Source organism: Siniperca chuatsi, linkage group LG10 (genome assembly GCF_020085105.1).
Source record: "Siniperca chuatsi isolate FFG_IHB_CAS linkage group LG10, ASM2008510v1, whole genome shotgun sequence".
NCBI classification, from domain to species: Eukaryota; Metazoa; Chordata; class Actinopteri; order Centrarchiformes; family Sinipercidae; genus Siniperca; species Siniperca chuatsi.
In genome coordinates, this window is record NC_058051.1 from 23,936,646 (window position 1) to 23,958,951 (window position 22,306).

A 22,306-nucleotide genomic window follows, 5' to 3' on the forward strand; every position below is an offset into this window, starting at 1 on the left:
TATTCTTAGCTCATATCAGAAAGAACAAAATTTTAATATTTAAATCCTATATATAGTGGCAGATCTATGCATGGAAACACAGCAAACAAGAGGAAAGACAGATGTTTGTTTGTGATTTGACTGAAGTGCATGAATCTATGATATCAAATATGCCTTTCGTGTCATGCAGTAAATTTACTGCCTGTGTTCAGTGGTGACATAAAACATTAAAAGTCAACTCACATAAACAACGCATAAAATTGCCTTTGAAAACCTACTTAGACTGAAGATATGGGATGATAAATATGTTTGACAACTCTAATCATGCTGAAATAAGAGGGTTGTGATATGTCATGAAGAGGGATTTGCATTGAAATCAAAAGCATTCACATGGTAAATGGAGAACTTATCTAATCATTTAGCTTCCATTATAATGCAGCCTTCTTTATCTTTAACAGTTTGTGTAATATTTGAAGAAAGATATGGTGGTGTCAGTGGAAAACACCTTGGCTGAGCCAAAACCTAGAAGCAAAAGTAATGCCATTTGCGTTTCCAAAACAAACCTACAAATCTGCTTCATGGCATGTCTCAAAAATTAAAAAAAGATGTCAAACAAATGTCAAGGGAACTGAAAGTGGGATGTTTCATTTACCCGCTGATTTCTTAGTTAAAAGTCCAATTTAAGTTTTCACCAAGGTCATTTCATCATCTGAAGAAAGTGAATTTAGTACTTGAGAATTCTTTCCCAGAGATACAAATCAAAGACTAATCTGTCACATATCATACATGTACTTACATTATATATCTGCTCAGTTAAAAAGAAAAGAATGCTAACACTGTGACCTCATTCAATAGTAGCCTGAATATTCACAAACTTAAAATGAGTTTCATAAAGAGTGGTAGAAGCTATTCTGTCTTTCTATGTTTCTATGCCAGAATGAATAGATAAAACTATCCTATGCATACGTTTAACATGTTAAATAAGCCATAGTTATGAAGGAGGCTTTCAAAAACAGATTTGTGCATGTGGGTGCTTACCAGTACTTACACATCAGAAGTGCATGTGTCACCAACATAGTTCTGTTTTTTCCTACGTGGGTTGACCACAAAAGAACACATAGGGCGTGATTTAAATTTCCCTTTTAAAACTCAGAGAATCTATTCATCTATGCAATTACTATAAATTAGTAAAAATTTATATATATATATATATATATATATATATATGGTGCAAGTAGTAAAGTGTGATCCTTGTGGTATTTGTTATTTAAATGATTTCCCTAACTACAACTGCTACATCTACATGTATATATGACTAGTTTTTAGAAATGTCCATTCAGTTTGTACTTAAACCATTTAAAATCTTTGTTGGTTGTTCTTATAGATACTACAACAGAGCAATTTGTTAGCTGTCATTGATAAAAAGTAATCAATAATGATCAAAATGACATAAAAAAACATAACATGAACTGTGACATAATCAAACATATAAAGTCAACTCATGTCTGCAGGACTGAATTGCACCTCAGCTGTGAATGTGATATGCACATGAAATATTGAAGCCCATGAGAAGAAATCTGAATAACCCTGACTAAAATATTGATGATAATACATAATATGATAATACATGGCATCAGCTACATCATTATTAAGCCATTAAATGTACAGTGGCATGAAATGGCAAAGAATTAAATTAGATGAACGAAAGCCTGAGGAAATATTCAAATGCAATGGATGTTAAGTAATGGGGCAAAAGATGATATTGTTTCTCCCATAGCAAATTATATCTCCAAACTAGATTTTAAAAACATTTTACAAAGTCTGATTTGCTACATACTGTTGTTGATAAGCTGGGAAGAAAACAATAGATAGATAGATAGATAGATAGATAGATAGATAGATAGATAGATAGATAGATAGATAGATAGATAGATAGATAGATAGATAGATAGATAGATAGATAGATAGATAGATAGATAGATAGATAGATAGATAGATAGATAGATAGATAGATAGATAGATAGATAGATTTCTGTTCAGCAACAGGAAGCATGTTGCTGAACAACATGCATGATTGTGAAAAAAAATGCAAACACTGCAACAGTCTTAATAGCTTTTCTTCATGTAGTCTTAATTCACCGAGCTTTCTAAAATACACAAAAGAAAAGGATAGATCGCAAGGTGACTGGTACTGTACTAAACATATTATGTGGGATCTCCCATACAAACACAAGCCTACGTAAATCAATCAAATTAAATCAAATGTCAAATAAACATTGCAACGCCCCGACTTCCCATGAACCAGCTGATTGCACAACCTTAGTGAGAGAAATAAGAGGAAGCCTCTAAATGTTGCACACTTTACTTCTGCTTCACATTGTTCTCTCCATTCCCATCATGGGAACCTCAGGCATCTTCTTCAATGGTAATAACAGCTGTTTAAAATACTGTAGCTGTCTAATGGCAGAGAAACTTGGAAATTAAATTATATCATGTGAAATGTTTTTGCTTTTTTTTTTTGCAGCTCCAGTTCTCTGTCTCTTCTGGCTAACAAAGCATGCAGTGGACTTAGTTCAGCTGTCAGCTCCAGAGGTGGTAACAGCAACATATGGAGGTTCTGTGACAGTGTCTTGTCAGTACGACCATCAGTTCAGAGAATACACGAAGTACTGGTGCAAAGGACCGAAATATGAGCTGTGTACCATAGTGGTGAAAACACCTAGGAACCGATATAGAGGCAGAAGCTCCATTGCAGATGATAAGGAGGCAGGAGTCTTCACTGTAACTATGACTTCTCTCAGAGAAAGTGATGAGGATACGTACTGGTGTGTCATTGCAAGAATTGGATGGAACGTATACACTGGTGTCAGGCTCTGTGTCTCCCACACAGGTACACTTCAGCTGGGTTAGCGCAGACATTTCATCAAATGTAATACTGCAACTTCTTAATATTCTTGCTTTGATAGCATTGATTTATTACTGAACCAGAAAGAGAAAAGCTCATAGAACTGACTCTAATTTGTGGGCTAAACTTGACTAAAATTATGTAATTTTGTTGTTGTTGCTATGTTGTTAGTGTCCCTCCTCACTGAATTGTCTTGTGTTATTTTAATGTTGTGTGGTGAAGCCAAAGAAATTTTCTACAATATGGGCAAAAAGTTCCTAACTAGTTCCTAATTTGAAACAGTATTTAAACCATTATATTCCAATAAAACCCAAGATTCTTATTGCAGTAAGTTTGCTGTCCCTCAATGGGACTGTTTTATGTTATTATTGTTAGGGAATTCTATGTGTCTGCAATAAAGATAAGTGCGCAGATGTTTTGACCTTTTTTCATGTTACTATTGTTGGGGGAAAGTCTGGGACCTTATTTACGTAATTCACTAAAAACGTTGAATCATTTTATAACATCATTAAAATGCACAAATAGTTTAATTTCATGTTCTCCTGTAAGGTGATATGGCAGGGCAACATACGATATTTAATCAAGGAATATTGGCCCCATATGGTGGCAAATATTAGTAGCATATAAACGGAATTTCTAGGAGACAGGGTTGATAAGTTAGTATATGTCATTTATTGATTTTTAATGCAAAGTGTTATTTTCCACAGTGATAACAACCACAACCACACCAGCCAAAGATGAAATAAGGTGAGGATATACTGTTATTTTGTGTGACATATTAATAAAACATTAACAACTGTTAATATAATTGAATAAATGAGCATATGAACAATTCTGTACAACAAAAATAAATAATTCTTATCCCAGCTATTTTTTGTTTGTTTGTTTTAACTAGTTGGTGGGGGACTATATGTTGGATCCTCTTTATTTTAATGTTGTTTAGTGTTTTTAGTGTTGTTTGGTATCAACGCATATCATTATGTGGAGGATAAAGACTGCGAGGAAAATATGGCCGCAACAATTTCAACATCAAAACTCAAACATTTATGAGTGAGTTTGGCAAGACCATAATTTTGAATCATTGGTGAATTATAAACCTGTTCATACTGGGGCTACAAAATCACTCTTTCACTGGACACAGTGTGAATTAAACTGAAAAATAAACCAAGTGAAAAAGAGGCTTTCAGACTCCTTTTTCTTAGTATTTAAATGATTAAAAACCTCATTAATTTCAGTGCCAAGGCCTAAGATAACTTTGGGCCCAACGTTTGAATACCCAATCAGCGTAAAATTAGCACCTCTGGTGAACTGAGGCTCTTAGCTTTCATTTAATTTATTTGCAGATCTTATATGGACAGTCATAAAGGTCGGTATTCTTTTTGCATTTAACCACCTGTTTCTAGGGGCCAGTGTTGAATGCCATGCAGAATAAAAATCCCTTCATACATAAATGAAGGCCCAACTCTTGTGAAGTCCTGCTTTTGAAAGACAAAACATGGACAAATAATAAGATTGAATGGTGGTGATGTGCTGCTCTATATTTTGTTAATTTAAGGAAGGATCGCAGAGATATAGTTTCTTAACAATATACACACACACTCACTTCCAAGTCTTATGGGATACCTACAGCTGAGATGGAGTTTCAATTAATGACTTCTAGTTACAATCAAAGCTTATAAGCAAATACATTTTCTGGGGAATTTGAATATCATTTATAATATATATATATATATATATATATATATATATATATATATATATATACAGTACAGACCAAAAGTTTGGACACACCTTCTCATTCAATGAGTTTTCTTTATTTTCATGACTATGAAAATTGTAGATTCACACTGAAGGCATCAAAACTATGAATTAACACGTGGAATTATATACATAACAAAAAAGTGTGAAACAACTGAAAATATGTCATATTCTAGGTTCTTCAAAGTAGCCACCTTTTGCTTTGATTACTGCTTTGCACACTCTTGGCATTCTCTTGATGAGCTTCAAGAGGAAGTCACCTGAAATGGTCTTCCAACAGTCTTGAAGGAGTTCCCAGAGATGCTTAGCACTTGTTGGCCCTTTTGCCTTCACTCTGCGGACCAGCTCACCCCAAACCACCTCGATTGGGTTCAAGTCCGGTGACTGTGGAGGCCAGGTCATCTGGCGCAGCACCCCATCACTCTCCTTCTTGGTCAAATAGCCCTTACACAGCCTGGAGGTGTGTTTGGGGTCATTGTCCTGTTGAAAAATAAATGATGGTCCAACTAAACGCAAACCGGATGGAATAGCATGCCGCTGCAAGATGCTGTGGTAGCCATGCTGGTTCAGTATGCCTTCAATTTTGAATAAATCCCCAACAGTGTCACCAGCAAAGCACCCCCACACCATCACACCTCCTCCTCCATGCTTCACGGTGGGAACCAGGCATGTAGAGTCCATCCGTTCCTTTTCTGCGTCGCACAAAGACACGGTGGTTGGAACCAAAGATCTCAAATTTGGACTCATCAGACCAAAGCACAGATTTCCATTGGTCTAATGTCTATTCCTTGTGTTCTTTAGCCCAAACAAGTCTCTTCTGGTTGTTGCCTGTCCTTAGCAGTGGTTTCCTAGCAGATATTCTACCATGAAGGCCTGATTCACACAATCTCCTCTTAACAGTTGTTCTAGAGATGTGTCTGCTGCTAGAACTCTGTGTGGCATTGCCCTGGTCTCTAATCTGAGCTGCTGTTAACCTGCGATTTCTGAGGCTGGTGACTCGGATGAACTTATCCTCCGCAGCAGAGGTGACTCTTGGTCTTCCTTTCCTGGGGCGGTCCGCATGTGAATCAGTTTCTTTGTAGCGCTTGATGGTTTTTGTGACTGCACTTGGGGACACTTTCAAAGTTTTCCCAATTTTTCGGACTGACTGACCTTCATTTCTTAAAGTAATGATGGCCACTCATTTTTCTTTACTTAGCTGCTTTTTTCTTGCCATAATACAAATTCTAACAGTCTATTCAGTAGTACTATCAGCTGTGTATCCACCTGACTTCTGCACAACACAACTGATGGTCCCAATCCCATTTATAAGGCAAGAAATCACACTTATTAAACCTGACAGGGCACACCTGTGAAGTGAAAACCATTTCAGGTGACTACCTCTTGAAGCTCATCAAGAAAATGCCAAGAGTGTGCAAAGCAGTAATCAAAGCAAAAGGTGGCTACTTTGAAGAACCTAGAATATGACATATTTTCAGTTGTTTCACACTTTTTTGTTATGTATATAATTCCACATGTGTTAATTCATAGTTTTGATGCCTTCAGTGTGAATCTACAATTTTCATAGTCATGAAAATAAAGAAAACTCATTGAATGAGAAGGTGTGTCCAAACTTTTGGTCTGTACTGTATATGCAATGTATTTGTGATCCTTGTCAAGCAAATTTCATTACCCTGCTGAATATAGCTGCAAGAAGTTGGACAATTGTGTGTGCTGGTCTTTTAGAGCTTTTAGAGAACAGCATATATTAACAGTTTATTAGACACACCTGTACAATTTAATGCAATAACCCTGCATTAAATCTTATTTTTGTGAAGCATGTAATGTTCAGTTTATGTATGTCAGAGAGGTACTGAAGTAGTTAGTCTGTGGCAGCGTTGTATTGAATTGCATTATAGGTTGTTTTTTATATTCTGTCACCCTCTTGTATGTATATGGGAGTGGACAAAACATTAGAGACACATTTGAGGTATTTTTCACAGCAGATATTTTGACTTGTCACAGTAGAAAAAACACAGGTGGACCTTAAAATAGGACCCTAAAACTTCAGCCATCATTCATTTTATTACTTACACCTGTGCATGTTCTACTGTGACATGTCTTCCATGAAAAAGTCTATATCTATGGAGCCTATAGGGCACTATATTAAAATGATAATGTAAACTTGAAAATGAGAATGTAATTCCACAATAGCATTACATTTTTCATTTTCAAATACTTATATGGGCATACCCTGCTGTATTCAAATGTTAATTAAATTTTGAAAATGAAAATGCAATATCAACATTTTCCATTTATGCAAGCAGTATTCAAAGGACCAGTGTGCAAGATTTAGGGGGATCTATTGGCAGAATAAGGCATAAATAGAAGCTAATATTAATAACTTAATCATTTTCATTTTAATATGGTCATAGAACTAAATTGGATTATTGTATTTTCATTTTTACTCAAATTACACATACATATGTGAAAAATGATAATGCTATTGTGGAATTACATTTTCATTTTCAAGTTTACATTATCATTTTAATATAGTCCCCTATAGGCTTCCATATAGCAAAGTAGCTATGGCATCAAAACATGTAACAACAACAACAACAAAAGAGCGTTTTAGTAATGTAGTATTAATTTCAGAGCTATTGTATTGTATTCTATATGTTTTAACATGTTTGATACCCAAATTACTTTTGACAATTACTCTCATCTATCTCTGTCAAATCTAAATCTATCAATCCTCTTGAAAAGATACAGAATGACCTTCTACCTGTAGATGTACTGTGGAAGAGGTATAGAGCTCAGATGCAGGTGAGGATGCAAGGTGTGAGGGATTTAGCAGGTGATGTCACCACTTCTGCTGCAGGAACCTCTCGCATGAAGTCGCGTCAAGACAGCCACCATTACTAGAGAAAGCTAGCTTTCAAAGTAAAAGCACAAGTGTGAAACAAGTTAAGACTCGTATGAGTAAATTATATAAAAACTACATACACGGGGAAAAATACCTCATAATAACAACGGTAGATTCAATCTTGACATCTTTATATCTACTTTGGTAAATATCTCGTATCGCATGTAGCGTCAGATTTAGCAACGCACGCTAAATATTTTACTTTGGAGGTGATATCTGGTACTATTCTGTCTAGCATGACAGTCGTAGCGGAAGTCGGGACTTTGACGCGCAGCTTCTTACTGACTGTATAGCGAGTTGCTGCTCGCTGGTGCCAACGCCCGGCGAAACAGACAGCTAACGTTAAATAGCGGTGATACGGAGAGATATTGGTACGATATCTCTGTGTGCAGTTAGATTACAAATACAAGTTCGGATATTGGTTTCATGCTTCGTCTTGTTAGCTGAAACTTAGGTACAGCAACCAAGTCAGCTTAGTTTACAAGCTAACGTTAGCCGGCCGGTTGTTAAGCTAGCTTACTAGCTAGCATTGTCTAGTGATTGTTAGAACTGCGTTATCTTAGCTTGCTAACCGATACACAAACACATTTTTTATTACTGTTACGCGTTTGTTTAAGTAAGTGTCACGTTGTGTGTTTGATCCATCACCTTATTTACAAATACTAAAGTTAGCCAGGTAATTAAGTGAGTAATGTTAAGGTTGCCATTAGCTAACGTTAGCCCGTTAACCTGTTTTGGTGATGGGGTGTGACATTTAACGCTAGATAACACGTAGATAAAATTATTATAGGGCAAATGTTAATACAAGCCTCAAATATTAAATATCCTAATGAGTTATCATCTCTCCCAGCAGCCAACGGTATTGCCAGCAGAATCAGAAAGCACAGAGATGCAGACTATCAAATGTGTTGTGGTGGGTGATGGAGCAGTGGGAAAAACCTGCCTATTGATTTCATACACCACCAACAAATTCCCCTCTGAATATGTACCAACAGTAAGTACGCTTGGTGTGTTTCACAGTCAGATGCATGCTGACAGTCAGTCACATTTTGGTTAAGGTAGTAGAAAATACTCTTGAACGGACTATGACATGCCATTCATTCATTCCTTTATCACAGGTTTTTGACAACTATGCAGTAACTGTAATGATTGGGGGTGAACCGTACACCCTTGGCTTATTTGATACAGCAGGTAAGATTCTGTTTTACTCTTTTAATTTAATTGCACTCCTAATTGAATTAAGTATAGTTATTAGTCTGTCACATGATAAGTTAATTTGTGGTGTGATCTCTCTATAGGTCAGGAGGATTATGACCGGTTACGACCACTAAGTTACCCACAGACAGATGTCTTTTTAGTCTGTTTCTCAGTTGTTTCACCTTCCTCGTTTGAGAATGTTAAAGAAAAGGTGAGTACAAAGTGTTAATCTAAAATCAGTTGAGTTGCCCACCTGCAAATCTAACAACACCTTCTCCTTCCAACTATCTGAAAGTAAACTGCCTTCATGACATACTCCACATAATAGTACTCTGCTCCATATTATTAAGTGATTAATAATTGATTAATAGGTGATTAAATAGCAAGTGAACTTACTGTTCGAATAACATTGAACATTTTGGATTTTTATCGATACATCAAACTACTGTTTTTTGTAAATAGTGTCACAGCTCTTGTCAATCAGATTTATGTCTTTCTAATATCGTCAAAATACTGAAACTTGCAGAAACTGATTAGTGTAGAAGGTATGGGAAGTGTTAAAATATATAAACTGTATATAATGGTTCATCTGACACACTTAATTTTAAACAAAGTACCAAAAGTTAAGGTTTGGGTTTTGACTTTGGCATCATGATGACAAAGGTTATGTCACCTTATCTTCCAATATCCCCTCCCCTCTACAACAATCTAACTTTGTAGAAAAATTTTAGTCTGTCATCAGAATTGATTTAATAGCATTTTCATGCTTAATATCCTACATGTAGCATAATTTTTAAACAAGTGTACAGTATCTGTCTTTTGGTGATGAGTGTTTTGTCTTTGTGTTTTCTTCTCAAGTGGGTTCCTGAAATAACTCACCACTGTCCCAAGACCCCGTTCCTGTTGGTAGGCACTCAGATCGACCTGCGTGATGATCCCTCCACAGTGGAGAAGCTAGCCAAGAACAAACAGAAGCCAATCACCCCTGAGACAGCGGAAAAACTTGCTCGTGACCTTAAGGCAGTGAAATATGTTGAGTGCTCAGCCCTAACACAGGTAAGATCTCCCATTAAACAACACGTAAAACTGATGTGGCAGGTATGTGTTTAAATGTCAGTTTCCTAACGAGGGTGGAAATACTTTGCCTTGTCTTTTGCTAACAGTATTTGGCAAAAAACTCCATCTAACTCTGTGTTGTGTGCCTGTCTTTCTCCCTTCTTTTCCTCTTTCTATAGCGGGGACTGAAGAACGTATTTGACGAGGCTATCTTAGCCGCTTTAGAGCCCCCTGAAACTCAAAGAAAGAGAAAATGCTGTTTGTTCTGATGTCTTGAATCTTGCTTTGCCTCTTGATCGTCTGCTGCTTACTCATTGTAAAGAGATGTCTGTCACTAAAATAACCACAACGCTCTTTTAAACTTTAAAACTTTGTGCCCATTAACTTTCTTCCCTCTGTTCATGTGTGCTTTCTTTTCAACTTTGACAATTATCCATGCTGCCTGATATAACGAGTGCCAATTCAAACAAGAGCAAGTTCTTCTTTCTGTTGTCAGCACCTTGTGTGCAAGTCTGTGTAACTGTACATGACTGAGTTTGCTTGTGTTTTTTAAATTGACATTCTGTTATTATCTCAGTATTGAGCTCTTCAGCATCAGTTGTACCCCACAAAGCATTTATGCTACATTCTGTCTTGGACAGTAATAACATTTTTTTTCTACTGCAGCATCAAAATTTTCCATGGGCTTTTGTCTTTTCTCAGACAACTTGATCATGAGGGAAAGTCTTGTATAATGTTATTTGAATAAAGGAAAAATTTTGATCGCCCTGCTCCATTTCTACTCAGCCTTCTTTTGCAATTAGTTCCTTGAAGATGTTAATTTTGTATTTGGAACATAGCCCTGTTTTGAATATTAATATTTTATTTCCACAGAAAGGATTAAAGAATGTGTTTGATGAGGCAATACTGGCTGCCCTGGAGCCTCCTGAACCTAAGAAAAGACGTAAATGTGTTCTGCTCTAAGTTTCGTCGCAGCCTTCTCCACACCAGTTTCCAAATCTAGGTTAACAGTACTGAAGAGGTTTGCTGCACAAGCACATTCCAACATGAGTTCAGGTATCATGAAATATTTGCCTTTTGACTGACTTAACCTAAATACATATTCAATGTGTTAAACATGATTTTAAGATTGAGTAACATTTGAACCTGTTTGTGATGATTTGATGGCATTGAAATGGCCTTACATGAACACTGAATACTTGAACTATATCAACAAACTGTAGGTAAAATTATTAAATAACATTTCAGTTTGACCACATTATGTTTAGAGTTAATTTTGCCTAAGTGATATTCCAGAACTGACTATGAAATAGTGTTTCAATAGAACTGTTTTATCGACTGCCCTGTAAAACACAAACAAGCTGATAATGATGGGTTAATGAGATGCTCAGCATGTCCTACATCTGTTTTTTACTTTTCAGGTAATTCCCTTAAAGTTTATTTATACTGTATGTTCAACTTTGGCACACAATACTGCATTTGGTTGACATTGCATTGTTCGTTCATCACAGGTGGGGTATCTAGCAATATAAATCCTGCTAAAGTAAACTCATATTTTGTTTTCCAAACAAAGCATGATACATTTCTCAAAGGGTTAATAAGTCACCGTATTTTACTTTTTTTCCCTACATAATTTCATGTTCAATGTCAACATAGCCTCCGAGCAGATCTAAGAAATATTTGACGTAATATGCCATATCTAGGATATGCTCCATCGTAGTTGTAGTTTGCCAAAACAAAACCTGATAAATTGGCACTTGTCAGAGTAGAGAGCCACAGAACCTGAAAGTGGGAAATAAGTATATGGTGTTTTACAGTGTTAACACTCCATTTGAAGTCATGTTTCACAAATAGCCACTGTCAATTTAAGTAACTACATGCAAGGATTTGGAGCACAACAATTTCCCTGTTTTGTACTTTTTGTGAGAAGTGAGTTAACAAGAAGGTGGTGTATGTCCTGAATGCTTATCAGATGTTACAATAGCCGAACTTTGTAAGAGTATTTCAGCCTATAACCCCAGGCCAATGAACAATTTTGTAAGCTGAATATACTTGCTGCTACACTGCAGCATCATTAAGTCAGACTGACAAATTGTGACAGTTCTTATAAGATGCTATACATTGTTTGAGACCCTGTGAAGATTTTTGACCTAGCACTATTTGCATTTGTCTTTTACTATATCCATGCCTGGATGGTGGGTTTGAATTTGATTTGTAAACATAGTGAGAATAACATAACTTATTGACTGAATACAATGTGTGCATTACCGATACCGGGATTTAGAAAAGCTGAGATGACACAAATCAAATTAACCAGGAAAAAGTAAAGAGAACGAGTTTCTTGGACTCGTTGATTTTTATTCAATTTGACGTTCACAATAAACCAGTATTACGAATAAACCTTCAAATACCATATGTTGTTGTCTGACTTGATTACATAAATAAAGTTTATGAGCCTGTATACATTTTCCACAAATTACATATTGGCTAGAAATACAAAAGTAATTTAAATAAAACAGATTATACAGCAAAAAAAGTTTTTCATTGCACTTCTTCAGCATTACAACTTAGACACATTACAGAGCAGTGCAAAGAATATTTCAAGGTTGGTTTGTCAAACAGTAGTGCAGTAGTGATAAAATAGCATTTATAGACAGATTCCCTTGTGATCTGAGAGATCATCCAGTGGCATTTATTCTGGCTTTATTGCAGATGTCAGAGATAATGACATCACCACACCCACTGACGCCTTCATATAACTTCATGTGTTATTACCAATAATGAAGATGACTGAGAAACACAAACATCAGAGCCAGACAATACATTCAAAGAGCCAATTCTGCAAAGCTGAGATGATACTGTGTATGGCATCTTGTCCTAACAATTTCCATGACCAGTTGGCATACAAAAACAATTTATGCTTGAGTATACGTTTTTTATTAAAAATAAGGAATGTTGAATTGAAACTAGATATGGCTGTTTTCAAAGTGACAAACTGCATTGTGTTCTCAGGGATTATAATGGCTCTTTGGTTCTGAAACAACTTACCTCACTGCAAAGAGATGTGTATGAGGCTCTATGTGGATAATTACCCATGAACCTCACTTTCAAAATGATCATCCAGATGCAGTGAAAGGTAATAATAATATTAAATTTAAGTAAAATAAATTATATTTCTGTTAACTACTTCAAATGCTCACTTAAGATTTGCATAATTCAGAATAGAATTCTTTTGTTTCAATTCCACTTGTGTTAGGACTACACGTTACACCTTTCAGTGCTGCTACACTACAGTACAGTACTATATAACTCATGACCCTTATAGCAGCAAAGCATGCTATGCTTCTACAAATCTACATGTGTGTCTTCTCAAGGTGCGACATAAGGAGTGTTTTGAAATTTACATTTCACAACAAAACTGATGCACATACAATATTCATAGCTTTTTACCCAAAGTTCCTTTGACATGTAAAATGATTGCAGATTATATAAGGCAAGTAAGACTCGGTGCAATTTTGCAATTTCAGGCAAAGGCAGGAAGCAGGCATTAGAAGAATCACAAAGAGCTATGAGACGATTGCTGGACATATCTCAACACAGCTGTCAGTAACACGAATTCCATACCATTCTGCCCAGAACTGTGTGTCCTTGCCTCCGTGGGTAAAACGGATGTATCTCACCCCAGGTCCGTAGTTCTGGAATACATGGGTCATCTGAAAAATGCATATCAGTAAGTCCTGACTTTTCCTTTGGGCTTTGTACCTCTTCTGAACTTCATTGTATTAATGCATCATGCTTTGTACATACCTGATTCCATTTCTGATCATTCCACTGCTCAAAGTAAACAGTCTCAGGGGCAAATGTCTGGATGGATTTCTTTTGTTGATTCAGCAACTCTACACGGATCTCATATTCACTGCCACAATCCCAACGTGGCGCGTACCTAATATAACACAGAAGCACAAGCATGTGCACATAGATCAGGGGTCAGCAATTAGGTTCAACCATGGGCCAGTAAAAACCCATTCCCATATGTTTTCAATGTTTTATTTATGTATTTTAATTGCATTTTAATTTGCAGTGTAAATTAATCCTCATTTGGCAAAAAAAAAAGATTCAACGCGAACATATGTTCTGTGTTTCACTATGAGACTAGTGAGTACGTTATTTTGAGTGTAAAATCACAGTGTCTCAGTACACAGTACAAAAAATAAATAAATAATAATTGATAGGTTTTCTACACATGACAAAGAGTGACCTCATTTTATAGTTGAGTGAACGTACTGTTGTTGACACAAATCTGATGTCGTCAGATAGGCTAAGCCATGTTATTTACCCGTGTTAATTATCTCGAAAGTTTATGAGACTTCATTCCAGCACCATGCGCTGTTCAACTACTATATGCCTCTTTTCATGTGGGTGCAGTATTTGATGTTACAAGATCATATTTATGGGATTTACATGAGCCTAGTTTTTCCATTAGCTACAGTAGATGTGTGAAAATCATGATTCAACCAAGATTAAATGTAAACTAAACTAACAAAAGGGAAGACTTTCATCAGGGGGCCAAATATTTTTGTTGGACGGTCAGATTTGGCCCACAGGACGCTATTTGCCTACCACTGCACTAGATGCTCATTCAGTTTTAGTGATTTTATGTAGGTATACACAATATTAAATGTGGAACTGGTTAAATGTTTTAGATGCCATTCTGATCAATCTTTTTGGAACCATTTTTGAAATTTAGTACTCCATGTTTTGTTATGTATGCTCACATGTATTATTGACAAGCTCTATATTGTTACTAACATGGTTTTTAACGCAGCAAAATACCTGACTGTAAAATCTGGATTATGTTTGTGACTGATTCACTTTGCCATCAGTTTAGGAATTACTTGTGTGAGTATTTCATGCGTTTTCTTCTCACCAATCAGATATTTTGATGTCTGGCTGGAAGTCATCCATAAACAATGGGTTGTAACCTTCCATCTCCAAATGAATCAGCTGCGACTTCTTGCACATTCTGCGGAAAACAGAAAGGGCTTTAGCTACGACATAACAGAAATGTAGGATATCATATAATGCCATGTGTTTTCTGGACCACTGCTGGTGAATACTCACCCATAAGAGGTCACAAAGTTTTTCTGGACTTTCTCATTTGGATGTGGCACCATAACTCCCTCTACTTTCCATCCATCACCACCATTCTCCAATATCTGCCAATTCTTCATCTTATCTATAAAACACAACGATGAGGGTTGTGAGAGAAATTATGTTGTAGAGCTTGTTTTTGTTCAGCAGAAAAACAATGACTTTAACGCCACCAAATACTGAGTAACATTTGTTCTGTGGTTTCCTACGTTCTCCTCTTGGATTCTTGAGAAGATTTCTTCTCTTCTTGCACAAGAAGTAAAACAACCTCCAGTCTTTGGGTATTTTGGAAGCATCACAGAGGCGATATCCTTCTCTTCTACATCTCTCTCTCCACAGAGACTCACTGTCAGCCACTTCTTTCCATTGATGGCACACTAACCGACAAATACAAACCACCTGATCAGCAGGAAGATTCAAGAAGATCTCCTCCAGGATCTCCAGAGGAACAGGGAACAACTGAAAAGAACAGACAGGACACAGATAAACTCATACTCTGGATAATCTGTTTAGTTTTCAAACACTGACTTTGGACCCCCCGCTTACATAATCACAGTATCTATACTAACCTACATCAGCATTTTGCCTCAGTATTACACAAACAATTAAAACAAAGTCATACTATTAAACAAAAGCTGTTAAAGACACCTCATTTCTGAGCCCATGTTGTTGCTCAGTTGTATATCTTTCTTTTTGTTTCGTTTTATTTTTTGAACGTGCGCCTCCTCCCCCAGAAAAAAAAACAGTATAGCCTCACAGAAACCAAAAGAGCTCAGCCAGTAGTCAACTCATAAAGTCAAATAATTAATCAAGTGTATAATCAAACAGCCGGACAATTAGAAAAAAGTCCATGACACCAGATTTTACAGACCGTGACATTTCAATTGAGTGGTTGACCAGTATAAAAGAGTGCACCCTATCCGCATGTCTGAAACATTTAGACTGCATGGTCTGACTTCAAAGTTAACAGACAGTTACACGTCTTCAAATGCATCTTGCAACAAGTAACTGCTGGTTGTAATCCACGGTCACTTTTCTACTGGCTGCAGTCATGTGAAGCTCAGCAGTAACTTTAGTAACTTTGTGTTGGGAGTCATGTGAAGCACTTACGTCTTCCTGTGACACCGAGGGCACACTCCGTTTGGAGACTGAAGCAGAGCTGTGAGTTGCACCCATAGCTTTAGCTTTCCTCTTCATGCCTGGGACAGACCCAGGCTAGCGACGTTTTTACAAGCAGACGGCTACAGCCAAATATACTCAATCTCGGCGTTTTAGCGAAGATACACGTATGTGGCCAGTTATTTATATCCGATATCGCGGAACTGAGGTTCGACGTTATGCTAAGTACATTAGCATACACTTACATATAACTCTAAATTTAACAAATGACCACCGACTCCTCTAAAATTCGTGTTTACCTCGCCATACACAATCTGTGGGTCACACTATTTCCCCAAAAAGACGTTCCTATTCCTGTCAGTTGATCAAGGCTGCGCTCGTTATTTAATCCGGGGACACTCGAGGTGGACGGAAGAGGCGTAGGCGGAGCTAGCGGCTAAAATAACGCAGCAAAAAGTACGTACACGCTTAGCTGGTAGCTGAAGAACGTCAGTTTTGCTGCTGACTCTGCCTGCCCTGGCGAGTTTCGGTATACGCCGGGTAGAATTAATCTGATTCTTCCTCAAAGAAAACTTCCGGTATGTGTCATCCCTATGGGCGGGGAAAGAACAAGCTCGTTCACCCGGTCGGCCCTGAATTTAAACTGATCATCATCTGATCAAAAATCTGATCTGATCAAAAATATAGATTTTTTGTTGAGATTTAACCATTGAAATTAAACACTATAGATTATACATTCTTTATACTCTTTTATATGTATGGATTTAACCTATGACTCTGTGAACATTTGCTGACTGCAGAGGCACAATCGATGACCTTTGCCCTTCTACTGATGTCTGTCAAACATGCCAAACGAGGTGTTGAGGATGACAAGATATTATTTAGGTTAGGATGGTGTAACTCAACAGAAAATGTATCGTTACAGGAAAAGTGTGAAACTTGGCTTTTTAATACATTTGCACTCCACTGAAAGTAGCATATCACAAATGTAGCTACTGTAAATTCAAGTAACTAGGCTACATGTGAGGAGTTTAAGCACAAACATTTCTCAGTCAGAAGACTTTTAAAACACAAGAATTGGTACTTTTTGGATTTCTTTGTATTGTTTATACTTTGTCCACATCTAGTTGGTGGATTTGAATGTGATTTGTATATGGTAAAAATTAAAATGTGTGCATTAATGATACTGAGATTTAGAGAAGCTGAAATCAACTGAGAGAACACGTTATCTTGGAATCTTTTATTCTTATCAAAGTTGTACTGTATTTCGCTTGTGATAAAGTATCACAATAATCCAGTATTATGATAAACCCTGACCCTAACTTTAAATGCAGTATGTTGGTGACTGACTTGGTTACATGAATAAAGCGTTTCAGACACAGGACTGATCAATACAAAAAGATCATACTTTTTTTTTGGGAGGCGTTTCTGCTTTATTTGATAGTTGCAGCAGAGAGAGACAGGAAAGGCAGGGGGGAGAGAGAGGGGATGACATGCAGCAAAGGGCCCGGGCCGGACTCAGCCTCTACCACGTGAGCTACCGCAGCGCCCATCAATACAAAAGATAAAAGGATTTTAAATTGAACAGATTCTATGACAAAAACAGTTGTGCATTACAAATTTTCTGCATTACACCTTACACATTACTGAGAAGTGCAAAACAGCAGTGCAAACAGTAGTGCTGCACTGTTAAGCTTTCACAAAGAGAATCCCTTTCTAAACAGACTGTGAAATGTATTTGATGTTAACTTCCACTTTATTCCCAATGAGGTCAGGTTACTGCACTTCATCACTCCACTACTGCCTTCATATGGCTTAAAATGTAACTAAGTACATTATTCAAGTACTGTACTTAAGTACACATTTGAGGTACTTTACCTGAGTATTTCCATGTAATGCAACTTTATACTTCTACTCCACCACAATTCAGAGTCAAATATTGTACTTTATACTCCACTACATTTGTCTGACAGCTTTAGTTACTAGTTACTTTTCAGATTACAATTTTTCTTACCTTTCCTGTCCAGTGAAAACCATGTATCTCTAAATTTGGTGATTTTGAATTTGAATTTTTCTGATAAACTGAAGGATGAAGTGTTCCTTTATGGGTTGAGAAAATTCTCTGAGCTCATAAAAAGTTGACTTTTTAGAGATACGTGGTTCTCACAGGACAGCGACACTACAAACATATGATGATCTTATATAATATGATGCATTGCTGTGGATTAAACTACCCAACAGTATATAGTGTAGTTAAAATGAGCACAACCTGAAACAACAGTAAAATGCAACATACACATTAATGCAGCAGTAATATTAATCCAGAAACATCATATATAATAGTAAAACACTGGCAGAGAGCATTTTTCTGCATGAGTACTTTTACTTTTGATACTTTAAATACATTTTGCTGATAATACTTACATAGTTTTACTTAAGTAAGGTTTTGAATGCAGGACTTTTACTTTTAGTGGAGTATTTTCACAATGTGTTATTACTTTTACTTAAGTAAAGGATCTGAATACTTCTTCCACCACCGGTTATCATCACTCAACCTTTCAATAAAGACGACTGAGAGGCAAACAAACATCAGATAGGCTATTCAAAGAGCCTGTTCTGCAAAGCTGCCTTAATACTGTATGAGGCGTACTGTCCTAACAATTTTCATGACCGGTTGTAATGCAGCAACACTAAAGGGTAAATAACCAAATAATTTAGGCTCAAATGTAAAAAATAAAATAAATAAATCATGAAAAATACTTAATTTTAAAGTTGGAAGGATAACTGCTGATTGTGACAGAAATGTCTTGACAGCAAAAATATCGGTATAAGGCTCTCTTGGGAAGGTGAAGTGGATAATTAAACTACAATACTGCAGCAACTCATGACCCTTGTACCACCAAGGATGTGTATGACAGACTGCTATAAATATACAGCTTATATCTTCTCGAGGTGTAGCTGTGGAAATTTGTTCAATTTAACATTTCATAAAGTACATATTCATAGTTTTGCAGATACAAAAACTTTTTTTTTTTACATGTTGAATAACAGCAGATTATATAAAGGCAAATAAGAGTTGAAAAGGGGGAATTCCAGGCAAAGGCAGGAAGCTGACATTAGATGAATCCCAAAGAGCTACAAGTCCACTGCTGGACATACCTCAACACAGCTGTCAGTGACACGAATTCCATACCATCCTTTCCAGAACTGTGTGTCGTTGCCTCCGTGGGTAAAACGGATGTATCTCACTCCTGGTCCGTAGTTCTGGAATACATGGGTCATCTGAAAAATATATATCAGTAAGTCTTGACTTTTCCTTTGGGCTTTGTACCTCCTCTAAACATCATCGTAATGATAAATGACCCGTGCTCGTTCATACCTGGTTCCATTTCTGATCGTTCCACTGCTGAAAGTAAACAGTCTCAGGGGCAAATGTCTGGACAGGCCTCTTTCTTTGATTCAGCAACTCTATACAGAGCTCGTATTTACTGCCACAATCTGTTCTTGGTGAATACCTAGTATAACATACACAGAGACACACAATCATGTACAGTGCTCACTGACGCTTAGTCAGTGATTTCATTTAGTCATACAGAGTGTTTAATGTGGAATTGGTTTCATGTTTTGATGAGATGCCATTTTGATACATAATTTCTTTAAAAAAAAAAAAACTTATTCTAGTGTTTTGTTAAGTATAACAGAGATTACTGTTACACTGCATGTAAGGAAGTATAGCAAACATTGTGCTTATGTCAAATGACTGTACAGTATACACAGCACACTAATAAATATGGGGAATGTGTGTATTATTAAAGGGTACTTCTGCTTGATTAGTTATTATTTTTGTAGTTTTGACCATTATCAGCTATGATAACTCTGTACTTGTAAAAGTAATTTTATAACCCCAAATTTTCCCGTGCAAATAATTTTGGCTAAGATGGGAGTTTGTTTAAAACCTGTATGATTGTCTGGCTGCTCGTGTTTCTTTCCCCATTTGACTTATTATTAACGATGATGCTACAATCCCAAATCTCAGCAATTAACTTGGTGGGTTCAATGTTATTATGCTTGATAGAAATGATGGTCATAACTACAAATATAAGATCCAAGTTGTAATAAAATGGACTTTTATCAACAAGAATCAGTGAGAGTACTTCATGTATTTTTCTTACCAATCAGATATTCTGATTTCTGGCTGGAGGTGATCCATAAATGATGGGTTATAACCTTCCTTCTCCAAATCAATCAGCTGCGACTTCCTACACAAGCTGAACAACAGAATATGTTTTAGCTACTACTTAATATGAATGATTGACTATATAAGATAAATGCCATATGATTTCTGCATCTCTCCTGGTGAATGCTCACCCATAAGAGGTCAGAAAGTTTTTCTGGACTTTCTCATCTGGATGTGGCACTCTAACTCCCTCTACTACCCATCTATCACCACCATTCTCCAAAATCTGCCAGCCATTCAGGTCTTCTGTAAAACACAACGATGAGGGTTGTGAGAGAAATCATGTTGTAGTGTGAAGTTGTACTTAAGGAAAACAATGACTTTAACGCCACCAAATGTTGAGTAACATTTGTTCTGTGGTTTCCTACGTTCTCCTCTTGGATTCTTGAGAAGATTTCTTCTCTTCTTGCACAAGAAGTAAAACAACCTCCAGTCTTTGGGTATTTTGGAAGCATCACAGAGGCGATATCCTTCTCTTCTACATCTCTCTCTCCACAGAGACTCACTGTCAGCCACTTCTTTCCATTGATGGCACACTAACCGACAAATACAAACCACCTGATCAGCAGGAAGATTCAAGAAGATCTCCTCCAGGATCTCCAGAGGAACAGGGAACAACTGAAAAGAACAAAAAGGACACAGATAAGCTCATACTTTGGATAATCTGTTTAGTTTGGAGCAAATGCCCCCTACTGCTTACATAATAATAGAATCTGAACATTCACTAATATATTGAGCAGACGCAAACACCAAAACAAAAGGCTAGGTATAAAATAAAACATTTAAAAAGCTATAAAAATGTTACATGGGACAATAATTTCTGGGGCTGATTTTATTGCTCTGTGGGGTGTATGTATTTATTTATGTTGAAAATGAAAGTGGGACTAGCTTTACAGTCTAATTGGTGCACCAGGTGGTCATCGTTGCCTCATATTAAGTCAAATATTTCAAAGTTCATGATTAAACAGTCAACAGAGAGTCAAACTGGGGAAATTGGGAAAACTGTATGATGTCTGAGTCAAATGACTGACATGTTGCAAACCATAATATTCCATGTTAGACTATATGGTCAAATGCAATGTGCTGTGCGGTTGATTTCAAAGGAAAATATGAGCTTTTTCATAGTTTCCCTTTGTTGGACTTGAGGAATTTGTGGCCACAAATCCAACACAGAGACAAAGAAAAAGCTTCTTTCCTCAGGCCATCATCAGGATGGTGAACTGGCCTCTGACTGCTGCTGGGTCACCTCGGCTTTGTTTAGCTAGCACATTGTGTGTGAATCCTTTGCATTGCCTTGCAGTATGTTGTCCTATAGTTTCCCTTACAATTGTGACATTTGCAAATTTTAACTTTTTAGATTTTGAAAAATTGCACAGCCCACTAACATAGCTTTTATATTTCTAATTCTTATTTCTTATTCTGATTATTAGGCACTAGTCTTTTAGCACCGCCATCCTGCATTTCACTATTGTTTGTGTGTGACGAATTAAAACCTTTGAATTCTTTAATATTTAGACTTCACCAAGTCCTAGGCTACAAGAGATGGTTGTAATCAACAGTTGCATTACCAGAACTCGACAGTACTCTTAGCACCCACCACTGAAAGCAAGGTTGGCGGTGCTGCAGCTGAAGTCGCTTTCTGCTTCGGACCCCGTGTTGAAGTTGAAGCTGAGAGTTTCGTCCATTCCTCCTCATGCCTGGGACACAGCCGTGCCAGAGATGTCTTCCCAGGCAATACAGCCATAGATATACCCTTGCCACCCTTTGGTATTATATGTTGTAACTTTAACGCCATATAGTTCAAATTCAACCAACCATGGCTCTTACTATTTATGTCCGCGAGCGTAACACGACCACGGAGGTGCAAACACTCGATTAAGTGACTAAAAACTAACTGCTAGGGAAGTAGCATCTCAACGGAAGTTGAAAAAAGGGCCACTTATTCGTCTAGTTGGAGATTTGGCACACGTTACGTTTGCTTGCTTTCGCTTTCGACAAC

The 22,306-nt window shown here is 36.9% G+C and overlaps 3 protein-coding genes across 10 annotated transcripts; 2 read left to right on the forward strand and 1 right to left on the reverse strand.

Annotated features, from left to right (window-relative positions):
- The first annotated feature begins 1,970 nt into the window (after positions 1–1,970).
- Positions 1,971–4,578, forward strand: LOC122883117 (CMRF35-like molecule 3). The gene is made up of 3 exons (XM_044211340.1): positions 1,971–2,404; positions 2,504–2,869; positions 3,592–4,578. The coding sequence occupies exons 1-3, from the start codon at positions 2,329–2,331 to the stop codon at positions 3,633–3,635; spliced, it is 486 nt and encodes a 161-aa protein (XP_044067275.1). The 5' UTR covers positions 1,971–2,328; the 3' UTR covers positions 3,636–4,578.
- Positions 4,579–7,762: 3,184 nt separating this feature from the next.
- On the forward strand, positions 7,763–12,213 carry LOC122883122 (cell division control protein 42 homolog). Of its 6 annotated transcripts, none has more exons than XM_044211349.1 (6): positions 7,763–7,918; positions 8,398–8,541; positions 8,666–8,738; positions 8,846–8,955; positions 9,603–9,800; positions 10,674–12,213. In XM_044211349.1, exons 2-6 carry the CDS (start codon positions 8,437–8,439, stop codon positions 10,761–10,763), a joined length of 576 nt encoding a protein of 191 aa, XP_044067284.1. In that variant the 5' UTR covers positions 7,763–7,918; positions 8,398–8,436; the 3' UTR covers positions 10,764–12,213. The 6 variants fall into 6 exon arrangements, with proteins under 6 accessions (XP_044067284.1, XP_044067283.1, XP_044067287.1 ...); XM_044211348.1 differs by having other exon boundaries at positions 8,401–8,541; XM_044211352.1 differs by having other exon boundaries at positions 7,810–8,163.
- Positions 12,125–22,306, reverse strand: LOC122883121 (F-box only protein 6-like). Of its 3 annotated transcripts, none has more exons than XM_044211345.1 (11): positions 21,905–22,306; positions 20,676–20,925; positions 20,439–20,553; positions 20,243–20,338; positions 19,450–19,585; positions 19,230–19,352; positions 15,161–15,410; positions 14,922–15,036; positions 14,728–14,823; positions 13,608–13,743; positions 12,125–13,495 (listed from the first exon to the last, which is right to left on the reverse strand). In XM_044211345.1, the coding sequence occupies exons 1-11, from the start codon at positions 22,100–22,102 to the stop codon at positions 13,367–13,369; spliced, it is 1,644 nt and encodes a 547-aa protein (XP_044067280.1). In that variant the 5' UTR covers positions 22,103–22,306; the 3' UTR covers positions 12,125–13,366. The 3 variants fall into 3 exon arrangements, with proteins under 3 accessions (XP_044067280.1, XP_044067279.1, XP_044067281.1); XM_044211344.1 differs by having other exon boundaries at positions 12,125–13,513; positions 21,905–22,289; XM_044211346.1 differs by lacking the exons at positions 19,230–19,352; positions 19,450–19,585; positions 20,243–20,338; ... (1 more) ...; positions 20,676–20,925; positions 21,905–22,306 and adding an exon at positions 16,062–18,006 and having other exon boundaries at positions 12,125–13,513.

Excerpts from the sequence above, each read along its gene's own strand:
- LOC122883117 (XM_044211340.1), top strand. The coding sequence starts at position 2,329 with ATGTTGCACACTTTACTTCTGCTTCACATTGTTCTCTCCATTCCCATC. Across the intron at positions 2,405-2,503 it reads CTCAGGCATCTTCTTCAATG|CTCCAGTTCTCTGTCTCTTC; the intron begins GTAATAACAGCT and ends TTTTTTTTGCAG. Across the intron at positions 2,870-3,591 it reads GCTCTGTGTCTCCCACACAG|TGATAACAACCACAACCACA; the intron begins GTACACTTCAGC and ends TATTTTCCACAG.
- LOC122883122 (XM_044211349.1), top strand. The coding sequence starts at position 8,437 with ATGCAGACTATCAAATGTGTTGTGGTGGGTGATGGAGCAGTGGGAAAA. Across the intron at positions 8,542-8,665 it reads CCTCTGAATATGTACCAACA|GTTTTTGACAACTATGCAGT; the intron begins GTAAGTACGCTT and ends CCTTTATCACAG. Across the intron at positions 9,801-10,673 it reads AGTGCTCAGCCCTAACACAG|AAAGGATTAAAGAATGTGTT; the intron begins GTAAGATCTCCC and ends TTATTTCCACAG.
- LOC122883121 (XM_044211344.1), bottom strand. The coding sequence starts at position 22,102 with ATGGCGTTAAAGTTACAACATATAATACCAAAGGGTGGCAAGGGTATA. Across the intron at positions 19,353-19,449 it reads ACGATCAGAAATGGAACCAG|ATGACCCATGTATTCCAGAA; the intron begins GTATGAACGAGC and ends TATATTTTTCAG. Across the intron at positions 14,824-14,921 it reads AACTTTGTGACCTCTTATGG|AATGTGCAAGAAGTCGCAGC; the intron begins GTGAGTATTCAC and ends TGTTTTCCGCAG.